Source organism: Melanerpes formicivorus, unplaced genomic scaffold (genome assembly GCF_026170545.1).
Source record: "Melanerpes formicivorus ecotype bairdi unplaced genomic scaffold, bMelFor1.0.p_v2 SCAF_10, whole genome shotgun sequence".
Lineage (NCBI taxonomy): Eukaryota > Metazoa > Chordata > Aves > Piciformes > Picidae > Melanerpes > Melanerpes formicivorus.
The window spans coordinates 1,435,323-1,451,497 of record NW_027142362.1 but is presented as its reverse complement, the minus strand read 5'-3'; the positions used below and the strand labels follow the sequence as shown (position 1 = coordinate 1,451,497).

Sequence of the window (16,175 nt, the reverse complement as noted above, 5' to 3'; positions counted from 1 at the left end):
GTTTGCCTCCTCCTAAGCCTCTACAGCACGTACTAGTGAACACTCTGCACATTTAGTGCACAGATTTAGAGGAAAAGTTTGGTTCCTTTTGTCAAAGCATGAGGTGGTGGTTGTAAGGAAATTCAAAATTTACCTTGCAGTGTTAGCATTTTATAAAAGTAGTACCCAGAAATCCTAATTGGAACAAGTTACAAGTCAAATCTATTCACTCTAAACTCAGCTGAGATGACAGCACAGTCTTGCAATGTATTGCTAGTGTTAACATACAAACAACACAGCCTTCTGATCCAGACTGTCGAAACCATTGATGCCTACCTTAGGGAAAATGGAAACTATCAAGAGAAGAGAAAGACTGTTACCAGGACTATACCTTCCTGAATTTAGAAACAGCATTACCTTGGAAACTCCTAGGGTACATTTGTATGCATTGAGGTACATCTGTGTATGTTCAGTGGCACACACTGAACAAGAGAAAAAACAGATCCAATTCCAATTTTGCTGACAGCGGTAAGGAAAGTCTGTGAAGTCATCAATCAATAGAAACACCTCCCCAGAAATGATGGTAAATACTGCATGCCATGAGAGAGCAACTTTGGTGAAAATGCTTTTCTAAAGAGAACAGGTTTATAAATACTAGGACAGAGATTTGCTGTAAATTTTACCAGCAAAACCAGAACTTCAGCCTGAACACAGAGAAGACAGAAACTACTCAGGGATCTTTTAGAAGTGCCAAATGCTCCAACAGTCAACACAAAACAAGTGCCTGGATGACTGAGCAGAGCCTAGGTATTTGGCTTATTAAACAGAACTTCTTACACATGCAGCATCTACAAGGTCATTGTGTGCATGGTGTAGGTTTGACAGTATCTTTTGAGTCTTTCCCCTCTGGTGTCATACAAAATGGGTAAGTCACTGTCTAGGGCAATGACACAGTTCTATTTCTGAGAGAGACTGAGATAAGAATGCAAAGTGTCAGGCAATATGAGGTTTGTGCTTCTCATTGTCTTACATAAATATTGGCCTACCTTTCCATAGGATATGCCAGATGGCTCAAGAAAAGTAACTGATTGCATGCTAACAATGGTCCAGTTCAGATGAGTGCACTGAACTCTTACACAGTTAAGAAAATCCTACCAAGACCATATTGAAATTTATACATTATACATGACCCTTACCTAACATTTCCACATCAAATGATTTACCTTGATACATGGCAGCAGAAATAGGGCAGCTGATCCCCAAGGCATCCTCAGCCATGAAAGACTGGCAGAAATCATGCAACATCTTCATCCCTAGGCCACCTCTTCTGTACTTTCTCCGGACAAATATAGTATCCAAAACTGGCAGCAAGTAACACTGACTGGTTGTGCCATCACAAAGGCTCCCTGAAAGCAGACAAGTGAAAAACAGAGGAATTTGAAAACACAATTGGTATTGTTGCACTAACTGCTGTGTGATTCTAGCCACAAGTACTGTCCTGATATCTTTCTGCAGATTATGAGGATGACATCAACTGAGGTCACCTTGCAGGAGGATGATTTGTGCAATTAAACTGAGAAGATGTCCATAATGTGGCTGCCAGGACTCACCATAATATTGTCCAGACTCCAGACCACCCAGGTATGCAGGTAACATAGACAGGCAAGTTCATTAGAAGATATAACTGGGCTACAGCTAACAAGGCATAAATATTCTGAATGTAATCTCAGTATATTCCTTTAGCTTTTGGCTATTCTGGTAAATCATCCCACAAACTCTCTTTATGAAATCCACTGAACTACACAATGGAGTATGATCTAAAAGCTCAGAAGATGCAAACTGTCAGATGCAGCCAGATGGTGGGGAAGGCTTTCCAATAATGTTCAAGCTAACAATTTCATGACTGCAGGGAGAGAAGAGAAGCTCTCTTGGCCTCTGAATACATTGCTGTTATGCCTTTTCAAATGGTATGATAATAGTCTTAAATGACTTGACTGGCCCCATTATTTATACGTCCTTTTGACTTTTACTAGTTAGAAAGTTATACAACCCTTGTCCTGCATAGTCTTTGATCCCCTAGTCCAGTAAATTCTGTAGACAACTGTATGAAAGAATATTTCTCTCCTTCAATTATCTGCCAAAACATATCCAGGAGTCATCTTCAAACCTTTATTGGTAAAAGAATCACACAAAGTGTTTGGGTTGCTGCACCTGAAACTGAAAACAGATCCCTAACTGCTCACACTCGCAGGGATTCTGGGCCATAAGAAAGGAGTCCAGCGCTCACCTCCTTCAGGAATCAGAGCAGAAACTGGGCAGCCCCAACAACTCAGCACATAACAGGAAGGCAAATGACCACCCAAAGAGGAAGAACTCTCTCTGAGATGCCAATTCAGCAAAGTGTACATGACTGTGCTTAATTCTAGACCCCGCTTTGTCAAGGCTGGAGCTCTACATTTAGCAAGAATCCATCTCACACATACTCAGCCATACAAGAGTATGTAGCTACATAACCAATCCATTCAGATCCAGGCTTGGGCTGCTCCAGCTTAATCAAAGCACATGCTTAACTTCAAACACATGTTCAAGCACATTGTTGGAACAGGATAGGTTTGTGGTGGTGTTTATAACCTTTCAATATTTGTAATACATGATATGTAGTTACTTTCTTTTCATGAGCCAAAAAATGAGTATATCCCCAGTCCCAGTGTTAGATGCCAGCCCGGCAGAGATGTTGGATTCCAGCAGTGCTGCACCACACATTCTAAGAAAGGGACAAACTCATGAAGTCAATAGCTTTCAGGATTTCTGCATGCTGCAAGTGTCCTTGTAAGTTTATTATTATCTCATATAGTCTGCCTCCTATAAATCCTGATGAGACTGCTGTGCAGCAATCCCAGGAGCTGAGTGATTTATGTTTGCACTCCTAATTTTGTGTTGAGAAGACAACAAAAGCTTGTAATGTCTAAAGGCACTGTAAATACAAAACCCATGAAACCATTCTTCACCTTGTCCCTGGGAAACATATTAGAGGAGCAATAGCCTACAGCCCTGTGAAATAAATAAAATAAACAAACCAACCTTTGAAACAAAGGCCATTCTGTCTCTGGCTCCCATCCAACAGCAAAGAAGTTACCGTAAGCCGATGGTGGCCCAGAACTGACCACTCAGCTCTCACCCATTTGATTCAGAGGTCTGGTTCGTTGTTGAAACACACAAACGGACTGAGTTTGAGGTGAGGGAGGAGACGGGGGAAATAAGGGCATTGGCACTGGAGATGGAAGTACTCACAGAGTCTGCCCTTTGAAAGCCTTTGATCTGTTTGGTTAGGTCACGAGTGCCAAATGACCAACTTATGAGCCGGCAAAACGGTAAACAGATATTACAAGGGCAGGAAAGCAGACAGCCATTAACATTCCCAAAGAGCCACAAACCAGAAAAAAACAATCCAGTCCCCACATCCAACAGACCCAAACAAAACAGGGTTGTGCATACTGACTATTTCCCTGCTGAACAAGTTGGCTTGGCGCACACATGTTTGGACAGGCCTTAAGGAGGCTGAGTGCTTGTGTAAAGGGTGGGGAATATTTCTGCTGAATAGATCCCAAGGTCAACCCATTGTGTGAGTTTGTATGTGAGAAGGGGAACAAAGGCTCTGGCTTCAATAAAATTTAATGGATTCATGTCTTGACTGGTATGTAGCCATTTAATTTTTATTACAGTCAGAACCTTCAGTCTGCCTCAGAAATGCACATTAAAAACATTATTGCTAGAAAACAGAGAGAGACAAAAGCAATTATCCAACAAGATTTCAGCTAATTGTCTGTCAGGTTAGCTTCAATTTGGAGTTAACTTTTCCTTTTTTTCCTCAAATAAATGTATGCAACCTGAGAAAAATAAAATCCTATTATGTTTTAGTGATTATTTGTAGAGAATACCACCAGGCCTACTAAGGTATTAAAAGAAATTTGCAAAGGCTGGTATTAAGAAAGGTGTGAAAAGGATTGCAGCTTGGGCAGGCACTTCCAAACACCATCTCTAAGGCTTTGGGGCAGCAGAAGGCAGAAACTCTGTATGAGCTTTGAAGTTTCGTAGTCAGATCATGTTCTGGAGCACCTCTGAAGAGTAAATGAGAAGCCAACAATGCATCACTCCTGGTTCAACTGCATGTTTTACAGCCTTCTCAGGCCCCAATTTTGTTAAGGCTGGTTTGACTCAGCACAGAGACCACCACTTCTGTCCACATTTTCACTACTAAAGATTGACAAAAAGGACACAACAAGCTTGGGAAGGGACAAGCCTTACCAATCTGACTCTTGCTTTTGGTACAGCAAGTGGGCAGCTCCTCTGTGTTCTAGGAACAGTAACAGAAGGACAGTAAAGCTGTATATAGAAGAGGGGGTTTGTTTTGTTTTATTCTTGAAGGAATTAAGACACTCTTGGCTTACAGCACCCTGCAACTTCTTTACTGATTTATTTGCATTTGAATCTTCTGCACTATCCTGACATTTATGTGCAGGTGCTAGAAGTCCACTTCCAGTAATTACTAGTCCTCAGTAAACAGAAAAGAAACACTTTCAGGAAACTGCATGGTCTCATTGTACGAAAACCAGTGTCAGTAACTGTGGTCATCAATCCTACATCACTACCCAAAAGACATTCTTTTGAGGTTTACACACAGACTTAGGGCACACCATGAAAAAAATCTGAAGCAAACTCTTAAAAGAATACAAAGCATATATCAAAACTGAAGTACCTACATGAAGGTTTTCTGCAAAATACTTCATTTTCAGGCTGCTGCCTGAAAGAAAGGCACAGGGAGCTGTCATTTCCTGTGGTACCTTTAAGTAGCTGCGTTCAGCGAGGTCTAACTCCTCAGCTGTCTAATATGGAAGACGCTGACAGAGATAAAATTGGAGACATTTATCTTGGCACGTGACAAAGTGTCTTATCAGCCTTATTAGTGGCTTAGTACATCTCATCAATCTTTAGTGTACCCAGTGGTAAATGCTGCATGCCTATCATTGCACAGGAACAGGCACATACCAGAGAGGCTAGGTTGATGATCTCTGTAGTCATGAATAAATTTTGGTTTAATAAAGGTGTCTAATGCTCATGAAAAGTGATAGCCTTGAAGAATGAGTCTTCTGTGCATCTACACAACAGGTGCAGGATGGCCAGTGTCACTAGCTGCCAAATTGTCTCGACACCTTGACTTGCAGTTACTGCATCTCCAAGCAAAGCAGGAGCACAAGACCATCTGTCCTTCTTTAACCAGACAATCAGAAGAGATCCAGTTAAGAATGGTCATAAGATAGATGTGTGGAACTGGACCAGAATTACCAAGTTCACTTTGTACAGGCCACCTAGGAACTGGCAAATGGAAATGACTTTACAACATTGCCAAGATAGTTAATTGGAATCACTGAAGTCCACTGAAAATCGAGTTTGCGTAACAGCACACTAAATCTGTAGCAAAGCTAGAACAGACTCTCTCTGCCTTGGTCACCATCTCTATAGTTCACCCAGATGACTTATGTTTGAAAGAGCCATGCTCCACAGAGCAGCTCTGGCTTATTTGGCTCCACTGAAGCACGTTTATTGTCATACTGCAGATAATGGAAAATCCACAGATGAGAAATACAGTTGAATACAACATCAGCACCAGAGTCTCAATTACCTGCTGAAGAAAATAAATCTATAAAGAATGGCCAGGTAATTGCAGAGCGTGGAAAGAGACAGTCAGAATCACATAGTAGGCACAGAGGAAAATTATTTCTTCCTAGGACCAGAAGCTGTAACAGCACAGTATAACATCCTATACTTAAAGCTGGCCCTACTAAATGTTCTGATCAGGACAGTAAGAGGGCAAAAATAACTTACACTATGATAAAAAATATCTAGAACGACCGTGTGAAATACAACTTCTAAGAGAAGATATTTATCTCATTCTACTTGAGGTCTAATAAATCCATAGCTCTTCCAGAACATAGAGAGAAACAGAGCACAACTGATATGAAACTGAAACCCTAGAACTTCAGAAAGAGGAATTATTTTCTAAATGCATACAGAAAATATCAAAAGGAGGCCAAAACATCAGTTTCGAGCTTCCCGAAAAGGTTCTGGCAAAGGACTGCAGCAATTTGTGACCTAAGCCAAAAACTATCAAATATAGCTGCCCAGAAAAGAAAACCACTGGCAAGAAAAGACAGATGCTGACAGAGCTGGACTTGAAGAATTTCTATTTTATGTGGACCTGGTTTAAAACCAAACTGTGACTCTCAGCTCGCTCAGAAACAGTTTCATCTCGGCCAATACTCCGCCCGTAACAGGCTACTGTGCAAATCCATTTTATTGAAGCATGAATCATTAGAGCCCATGTAAGTGCTTCTTTCCCAAAGCTTTGCTCAGAAATATTTATGGACTTAAAGGAAAACGTACTATGGCATTTGAAGTGTTTGCCAGTTACAGACCAGTTCATCAGCACAAGCATAGCTAAACAAGATTCCTTTATCATAGGCTGAGACTTGGTGGTTGAAGAGCATTGTACCAGCACAGTGGTGTACCAAAGCGTGAAGAAGGATTTGCACATGCCAAGGTAGCAGAAGAGCACAACATCTCTTATGGTTACTGGGCTTTGAGACCGTATTAGAGAAGGCATCATCAGACTGTTCCCTGGGATCCAAAGCAATCTGCATCTGTACAGTTCGCAAGCTCTTTCTTCATCTGTCCTTTTTGGACAGGTGACAGCTGATGGATGACTTGAGCAATGCATTTACCTCCAAAGATACAACCTTCTCTACATTTAAGTTGCTGGAATCAAGATGACACCCACAAATGCTATATGGGGATATGTACTCAACTACATACCAGGAGGTATTCTAAGGAAGCCTTTTCCACTCTTAATAGCAATGTACCTGCACTACTACAAACTTGTACTGGTGCAGATATTCCTAAAGAATCAAATACATTTTGTTTCTTTTCTATGCTATGTTAATCAATTAATCATTACCTTTTAAACTAAGAGTGCCACAAGCGGACAAAGCATGTCAGGACTGACCTAGGTCATACACCTTCCTCTACACAACACAGCCACTGCTCCTCACACATCCAAGGATATCATCACTTCTCACCACCAGGCTCTCCTGATTAACTGGTTTTTCACTGTGATCTGTTCTCCTTCTTTCAGGTATCATTCATTCCAGGACACAGCCCTCCAATCTGGAGGCTGGTCTATTCTCCCAGGCAACCAGCACCAGAACAAGAGGACACAGTCTCAAGCTGTGCCAGAGGAAGTTTAGGCTGGAGGTGGGGAGAAAGTTCTTCATAGAAAGAGAGATTGGCCACCGGAATGTGCTGCCCAGGTGAGGTGGTGGAGTCACCATCCCTGGGGGCGTTCAAGAGGGGACTGGACGTGGCACTTGGTGCTATGGTTTAGTTAGTCATGAAGTGTTGGGTGATAGGTTGGACTTGATGATCTCTGAGGTCTTTTGCAACCTTACTGATTCTATGATTCTGTGGGTAGGCTCCACATTCTTTGTTCCTAGATGTATAACCTTCCCCTTGACTGCACTGAAACACACTTTACTGGCACAAGTCAGTACCTCTGATCATTCAGTGTAATGGAGAATAGAGTTTGGAGCCATCACGTTTAAATGAAAGTAATATGGATGACTTCCAGGTTCTGGGATGGTTTGTTCCCCAGATTCATTCTGACACAGCTTTGATATAAAAATGTAAATGAGAGCCAGGATTATTTATACTGAAAGATAAACAAAAGGATTACATTTGTAGCCATTAGGAACCAATGGAAAGGCCTCTCTAAAATGACCTTACCTTTCATCTTGACCGAGTAAAAGGCTACAGCTTCACCATTTCTCCAGAGTATCTTGGCACACTCAGTGGCAGAGTGAGGAAGAAAGAATGCATCATTAGCTGAACTCCCTTCCAACATTCCAAAAATAATGCAGTTCAGGACAAAGAGGACGATCCTTTCTCCAAACGTCTGGACCTTAGAGAACAAACACAACCAGACCAAATAAAAATGAAGCAGAGAATAGCACTTTGTGTTTCATGAAAGGCTTCCCAATTACCAAGGGCTGGAAAGGAGGAGGTCAGGAAATGCACACATTTCATTTGGGGAAAACACTTCAGGAATTAGTTCAGATATAATAACAAAAACAGGTTTTCCCAGTATTCCACCCTGTAACCAGAGGACATAGAATAACTTAGAAACAATTTATACAGCTTGATGCATCTCCTGTTGTCACAGAGAAATTCTAAAGCAGCGTGAAGTAGCTTGACTGTAGTCATAGCAAACTAGTCACAGGTTTGCAAACAGGATCAAGGCAATCTAATCTTACCCAAAAGTGAAATAAAGAGAGGATTCACTATGTTATGCTGGTTATCTCTCCCCTCTTACCTCTCTTGCCACAGTATCAAAGAACTTCAGAGGGCCAAGACCCTACCAAGACACTATCAAAACAAAGATTAAATAGAGTCTGTCCCAAACACCTTAGAACCTTAGCTGGGAAGTTTGAGCATAAATGTGTTCAAACCAGCATCCTTACCGAAACCAGCCCATCTCTAGACTCATCAGCTGTCTTTACAACATCTTCAACAGGCCACCAACGCTGGTTCAGATAAACAGCCAAAACTACAAACAGAAAAAGACAAGGGAACACATTACCTGCAATAAACACTAACTTGGTTCCCAACCTTTCTACAAGCAGCCTCAGATCTACTTCTCCCTCCAGCTGACTCCAGTTTGACCTGCTGTGAGACAGCAGACCAATAACTATATTACAGTTTCACTTCTCTGAAAGTGATACTCACTTTCAGTACCACAGGAGGCATCAAGTGAAAGTAATTTTTCTCCACAACTGACATGACTTGGGTGTGACAACTCATGTGTCATATGATTGAAGCACTTTCTGCATAACATCTGTTCAGCAGCACAGTAAGTTTCAGTGGCATTTGGGACAGTGTGCTACACCCTGTTCACATGCACGCATGCCTGTAATTCCACCCATGCAAATCAAACACAGAAGTTTTCATATCTGCTTTATGAAATCACTTTTCAGCTGCCTTTGCAATAGAATTTCTATGTATCTGTACCTTTACAGAGTACAGACTCCTAAATCTCTGCATGGACAGATACTCACAGAAGTTCAAACGCACACAGAGAGGTTTCTATCAATAAAGGACAGACAGACACCCACAAAAGTAAGATATATTTTGCCCTGAAGCAAAAATGTTTGATAAGCCTACATATAAGTCAAGTCCTTGTGTAGGAGCTGTGCAAAACTTGCACCCCGCTTCTTCCCATCCTCCCTGAATGTTTTACATATGCAGAAACAAGTATTTAAGCCCTACTCCTACATGTTCATCTACAGAATTCATTGCTTACCATTACAATTTCAAGGGAAATTTCAATGGCTATAGAACAGATTTTAAGGGTTTAGATTGTGGTTTAAAAAAACACAGAAATTTGATCATTTATGATCACCAATGCATCAAGTAGCAAAATATTCCAGTAAAAGGAACTTTTATTGTCTGTACAGTGGTGACATCCACCTCAAGAGAGGACATAGGCAATTCTGAAACTGTGGCAAAGAACACCAATGACTTTACTATCTTCAAATAGGGCAACTAATATCCCCATTTTTAGACAAAAAGAGAAATGTGCTGCAAAGAACAGCATGACATTCATGACTTGAATTCTAAGAGAGTGCACAGTCTACTGGTTTTCTAAGCTACCCAACTAGGGACAAATCTAAGTTAAAAACCATCTATGAGTTAGAGAAACTCACACACAAGGAAGTGAAATGGCTTTAACAGGATTCATCATTTACCTGCTTTAGCCTCAGGTTATATAAATGACACTGGTATGCACAGGATAGTTTCCCTTTTTGCTTCAGCCTCAACCAGTTCCCACTGGCTTTAAAGCAGGAGATTCTGCTTAGCTAACTTATATTTCAACTAAATTATTAAAGCATGTGCCAAAAAGCTTTGTGTACTGGGTTAACAATGAAGAAAGCATTGCACGCAAGGGCAGATGCCTGTTTATAGCACCAGATTCAATTCATTAAATGTTATGCACTTACTTGCATGGGAGTTTCATACCCTTTCTGTGATGGATTCAATTTGTGCCCTCACTCCCTTCACTCTGCTTTCAAACGAGCAGTAGCTGCGCTGTTACGCATCCATGAAACACACAGTGACAAAGGGAGCTGAGTCAGACACTAACAGGGCATAATGGGCCAAACACTAACTTTAACAGGAGCTCCAGAGAGGTTGGCACATAGATCAGACACATTTAAGACCCTCAGTAAAGGTCAGAAAAGTTTTTGAAATCTTTGAGGAAAACAGGAAGCTGCAAAACCATCTTCTAAGGAGCTCCTTTTATAGAACATTTACAGTGCTATTCAATAATTTAAATCTGTGGAAAAGAACACTAGTTGACATAGCAACAGTCACATCACATTACTTGAGCAACCTTATCTATATGGATGTCTTCCTTGAGGGAAAAACATTCCTCCAGATTTCACACAAACATATGTACTTAGCTTTTTGTTATAATTTTTCAAGTCAACATCTGGTCCGCAGTTAAATCCTTCCATGCTTCCCCACATTCCCATTTTCATTCTATAATCAACTTTGAGCAACATTATTTCAAATGCAAACATATTTGGTGAGACCACATGTTCCTTCACTCTTCTTACCCAGCCTTGTTCTTTCCATGACATTCAGTTTTGTTCGCCTCATCAGAGACCAAGTTATAGCCAACAGTAAGTTACACACACCACCTAAACCCTCTGAATCATGATGCAGATGATTACAATGACCACGGGGCTGCAAGACTCGATGTGCTTGATCTTGCGATTGCGCAACGGCGTGCAATGGATTGAGTCCAATACATTCCAGATCACAACTAATGGTGCTCATCCATGCCCAGCTGGGTGGCTTGTCCTGGAAGCACTAGCCTGCTGAACCTCAGCACTTTGCTTGCAGTCAGGCAAACGTTCAGAGTGTTGCAAGAAGCTGAGAGGCTGTGAAGCACACGATTCCATACCACTACGGGTATTTGGAACGCAGCACCAAGAAACACTGAGTTGAATTACACACTAAGCATAATGCAATTGTGATTATGAAATGTCTCCTTTTGCTAGGCAAACATGGATCCCTTCCCAGCACAGGCCTTGATTATATTTGTATTTTCTAGGCTGTGCTGGCCAAATGTTCCCACACTGGTGTGCAACTATTTGAATGAAATGTGCACATCATGACTCTACACATAAAGAAGAAAGAAAAAAAAAAAAGAACAAAACCCAACCAAAAATAACCAAACAAACCCCAAACCACGACAAACAAGCCAGCATCAAGCTTGGGACTTCTTTTTCCCCAGCCTTTGTCTGAATCGCTGGAATGGCATCCCTCAGTCACAAGCTATATACGAGAGATGCCACTCGAGTCTGTTTAATAAATACAGAATGCACTAGGTTCTTTGCCTTAGAAAAAGTCACCTTTACCTTAATTGTAGCAGTATTTCAGATGGATGGCACACTTAGAGAGGCTGCTTTTGCCAAATTTCCATCTTGGAAGAGGAGAATGGTAAATTACTCCAACAAGCAGTTCCGTGTAACATAGCAGGCTCAGAGATCCCACACTGAACTGCATTCTGCAGCACTGGCATACACTGAATAGTTGTGTTCCCCACATTCCTGTCTTTAAGATGAAAAAGGATCATTTCTCTCTCCTAAGAGCCTTATCAAAACAAATACATTAAAGCTGGGGAGGCATGCAGATGCTGCAGCAATGGCAGCCGTTCAAGTACCTAAGACAGATATCTTTCCTGCAGCCAATTACACTTTCTTCTACAATTCAAGTTTTACTCAGTGACTTGTAGCAAATGTCTTGTGATAAATGTTCCATGGCATCTAACAGTTATTGTAAATTATTATATACAGCACACAGAAAGTGGCACAATAGGGTATGTTTATTTAGTGTTATAAAGACGTTAATCACCCATGCTACGCTCTGTAAGCCCTTACAACACAATTTACATGCTCATAAAAATATCTGTACAGATATACTAACAGAACAGAATACTCAGCCCATCAAAAATAAATTAAAAATGCACCCAACCAAGACCAAGCCCTATGGAAAAGCTACCACATCCACTTTCTCTTTGAAATATGCAGGGCATTTCAAACTACAAGCTACACATTACTTCTGGACAGCCCAACTGATCAAGATTAGATATAAATCTCAGTGCTGGAATCAACCCCCCTTTAACCTATATTAAATAATAATGAAATGTCATCAAACTTTCAAGCTCTTCACAGGCAAACTTGTAGCTAGCTGTTAAGTGTTTTACCAGAGTCTGTAGTATTAGAATTTCAAACAAAAATTCTTAGCTAGACAGTATTTTCTTGGAATTGAGGGGAAAAGAAATACATTAGCCTGGATATTGTTGCATAAGTATTACATACATCATTTTATCTATGTAACACTTAACGACTACAGATATAAACAGAAATGAGGCTGAAAGGGGAAATCCCATCACATGTGAACAGAAGACATAAAAGGTATATAGAGCTTTCCCACTGAGATTAAGGTGCTGCCCAGGTGTGTGGTTAACCCCAGTAACTGACAAAGATTTATACAGAGTTCATTTTAGGGGGTGAGGGATGCCTGGGAGCCACCAGGAGCAAAAGTGGAGATGTTGGACCACAACTGAAGGAACTAATCATGTCAGGGACAGAACTGGAGAAAACTAAACTGCAAAGTCTCTACCTAGGATTTTTGGTAATGACCAGTCAGTAGAACCACTGAAGCCAAGAAAGGTTGTGCCTCTTCAGAACAGCAAGATATGCTCCCAGAGCATCACCTGAGCTGTGACAAAACCAAGCAATGAGGATTCTAATGCTTGTTGCTGTTTCATCACCACAGAAGGACCTGAGAGGTACACAACTGAAAATGCCCTACACACTTATTAACTACATTTCCACTCTGTTTTCAATTGCTTCTCAATAAAACACCTGTACTCTGGCATATCCTGGGACGCCCTTGGCTGCGTTCCTCCAGTGAACTTCAGAAATGTGCAAAGGAATTGCAAGACAAAGTATCTGTGGATGACATTGGTGATAACAAGACTAACACAAACTGAATTCACAGACTAAAACCTCTGGTGCAGAGAACCTAACATTCACAAATTGTAGCCTGGTGTTGAAAACTAAAAGCCCAATAGAGGCTGGAGTATACCAGTGTGCTTCTGGACTGCTCCTTGTAATTTCATTTCAGCCCAAAGCAATCCAGTTCATCCACTCTGAGACCACTACTTGATATGAACTGAAGCATGATACATGGGGACAACCAGAAAATTTGCTCCTAAGAACACCCCTGGTGTGAAGTAAAACTAAAATGCAGATGCTCCTGGCAGCATATGAGAAAAAGAGGAGGACAAAAAAAAGCTACAAGAAGATTGTTTGCCTTTCCTGTCTGCATGAAATTCATGTTCACAAGAAAAGCTTTTCCTCAAGAGAGGGAAAAAAATCATGCAACCCATTTAGTGTTTTAACTTTCTGCCCATCTCCTTCAGTAACAGTGACTAAGTTAATAAATATTGCTCTTCTGTGAAGGGACTGGTTTTGAAACAATTTGACCTGTTCACTAGTCACAACAAAAGGTCATACAGGTAAGCAAATCCAGACAGACTTGCCACACACACCATCACTGGAGGTGCCATGGTTTAGTTGATTAGATGGTGTTGGGTGATAGGTTGGACTCGATCTCAAAGGTCTTTTCCAACCTGGGTAATTCTATTCTATTCTTTCTATTTCTATTCAGACATTCTACTGCCTTAAGAGTCAATTCCCAGTCCGTTGAACTGTGGGAAAATAGTTGGACAAAACTCCTCAAGTGTATATACCCATACGTCCAGGTATGCACACACACATACACACACCCCAGCAGACTTTTGAGAACTCATAAAAACTATTAAAACTGATCTACAGAAAAAAACCTCATCAGTCAGATTCAATGTGTGGCCACATGTTTATAGCATATAAAATCCAGAACAAAGAACTTCCAGTAAAATCCTTTAAATCATACCTTTGAAAGGAAATATTAAAAGCCAGATGATATAGGCCTTACTTAAATAACCAGACTCGCTGATCCCTGTGACTACTTCTGTGACTGTGGGCTGGTGACTCAAGCTGAAGTTTTGCAAGGGGGTCACAGCAGCCAGTCAGTCTGTTGCCTATAACATAATAAGGTGTTTATTCTGCTAGGTTTAAGCTTTTAATGTAGATAGCCATCATATAATTTAGGTTTCATTTTGGACTTGTTTGAGATGTTCCTGTGGGAAATTATTTTTCCCTTGTGTACATGTATCTCATTAATTCTTGTTGTTCCTAATACTATTAGATAATTTAACTCAAATTGTGTGCTAAATGCACTGCTTTCACCTGCATTTATTTAATAATTGTTTATTTTTGCATTGGAGTTGTCACAGACTTCCATTCCTGTCATACAGCTTAAACTAACTTCATGCTGGTTTTAAGCACATTGTTAGCACGAGTCAGTAGGTACACAACTGCACTCAGAGAGCAAGTCTGCTGTCCCACACAGACACTTCTCTCCTTTGGCACACCAGTGACCATCTCTCTTCAGAAAAGTGTGAATGGAATACATAAATTCATGGAAGGACAACAATTCTCTATCAATAGTTTTAGAGGGACCAGAAAGTCTCTTGACTAGGTTAGTAACTTGGAAAAGTCTCCTACATTCACCTATGTGAATCACAACCCATTAGCAAATGTCCAATTGAAATCATATGTAAAAGGACCCGGAAAACATTGCAGAATCTACCTCTAACCACAGATGATTTGAATCTGGGTTTTGTCCTTACAAAGAAATTTCCCAGTTACAGGGTCTGGACTGAGCTAAGAACACTCACTTATTCTAATATTACCTGTTCTAGGGGCGTGGGATTGTTACATGACACATTTGAGAACTTTACATACAGTACTAAATATGTTTGCTTTGCCTTTGTTGGAGGAAGAATACTGGCCATTAAAGCTTTTCAGGCATAGTTTATAGCTTATCCTTTTAGAAAAGGAAAAACCTGGGGGTGCTGGTTGATAGTAGGCTGAACATGAGCCAGCAGTGTGCCCAGGTGGCCAAGAAGGCCAATGGCATCCTGGCCTCCATCAGAAACAGCATGGCCAGCAGGAGCAGGGAGGTCATTCTGCCCCTGTGCTCAGCACTGGTTAGGCCACACCTTGAGGACTGTGTCCAGTTCTGGGCCCCTCAGCTTAGGAAAGATGTTGACTTGCTGGAACGAGTCCAGAGAAGGGCAACAAAGCTGGGGAGGGGTTTCGAGCACAGCCCTGTGAGGTTGCTGAGGTTGCTTAGCCTGGAGAAGAGGAGGCTCAGGGGAGACCTTCTTGCTCTCTACAGCTACATGAAGGGAGGTTGTAGCCAGGTGGGGGTTGGTCTCTTCTCCCAGGCAACCAGCACCAGAACAAGAGGACACAGTCTCAATCTGTGCCAGGGGAGGTTTAGGCTGGATGTTAGAAGGAAACTCTTCACAGAAAGAAAGATTGGCCATTGGAATGGGCTGTCCAGGGAGGTGGTGGACTTACCATCACTGGAATTGTTTAGGAAGAGGCTGGATGAGGACTGCTGAGCTTGACAAGGTAAGGAACTTGAGCAATCAAGTATGTAAAGACAGGAAGATACAGGGAAGCAAACTAGTCAAGCTGATGAGATATGAGAATCATGCTAAACAAGCTAAGGGGCATGAGCAAGGTGTCGGTTGCATATATGAATGAGGTCCAGGAAAACATGTGAATATGCTGATTAGTTATTGGAAAATCAGTGATTATGCACAAAATGTCAACATGCATTCTCTTTACAATGCTCATTTGACACGTTTGGGTGGATTGATCTCCCTATGCTGGCGATGAATTCAGAAGAATGCTGCATCGGCCTGAGAGAGTTTCTTTGCCATATTTGGTAACACTGTGATCCTGACAACAGCAAGATAAAACTTAGCTACAGTTATTGATCAAATCTTAATAACCTGTTGATGCTCTAAGCAGTGACTCATGCAACACCAGCAAGCACATGCTGACTTCTACTGCCTGTCACACAGTTGTAGTGTATCCCTGTCCAGCTGACACATGGCT

General features: G+C 41.3%; 1 protein-coding gene across 1 annotated transcript in view; it reads right to left on the bottom strand.

Annotated features, from left to right (window-relative positions):
- Nucleotides 1–16,175, bottom strand: part of FAM169A (family with sequence similarity 169 member A) — a 41,867-nt gene that overhangs the window by 7,400 nt on the left and 18,292 nt on the right. Inside the window, exons 5-7 of the mRNA XM_068143351.1 lie at nt 8,550–8,635; nt 7,816–7,990; nt 1,203–1,385 (exon numbers count right to left, since the gene is read on the bottom strand). Coding sequence (XP_067999452.1) covers nt 1,203–1,385; nt 7,816–7,990; nt 8,550–8,635 — 444 coding nt within the window. The remainder of the gene's footprint in view (nt 1–1,202; nt 1,386–7,815; nt 7,991–8,549; nt 8,636–16,175) is intronic.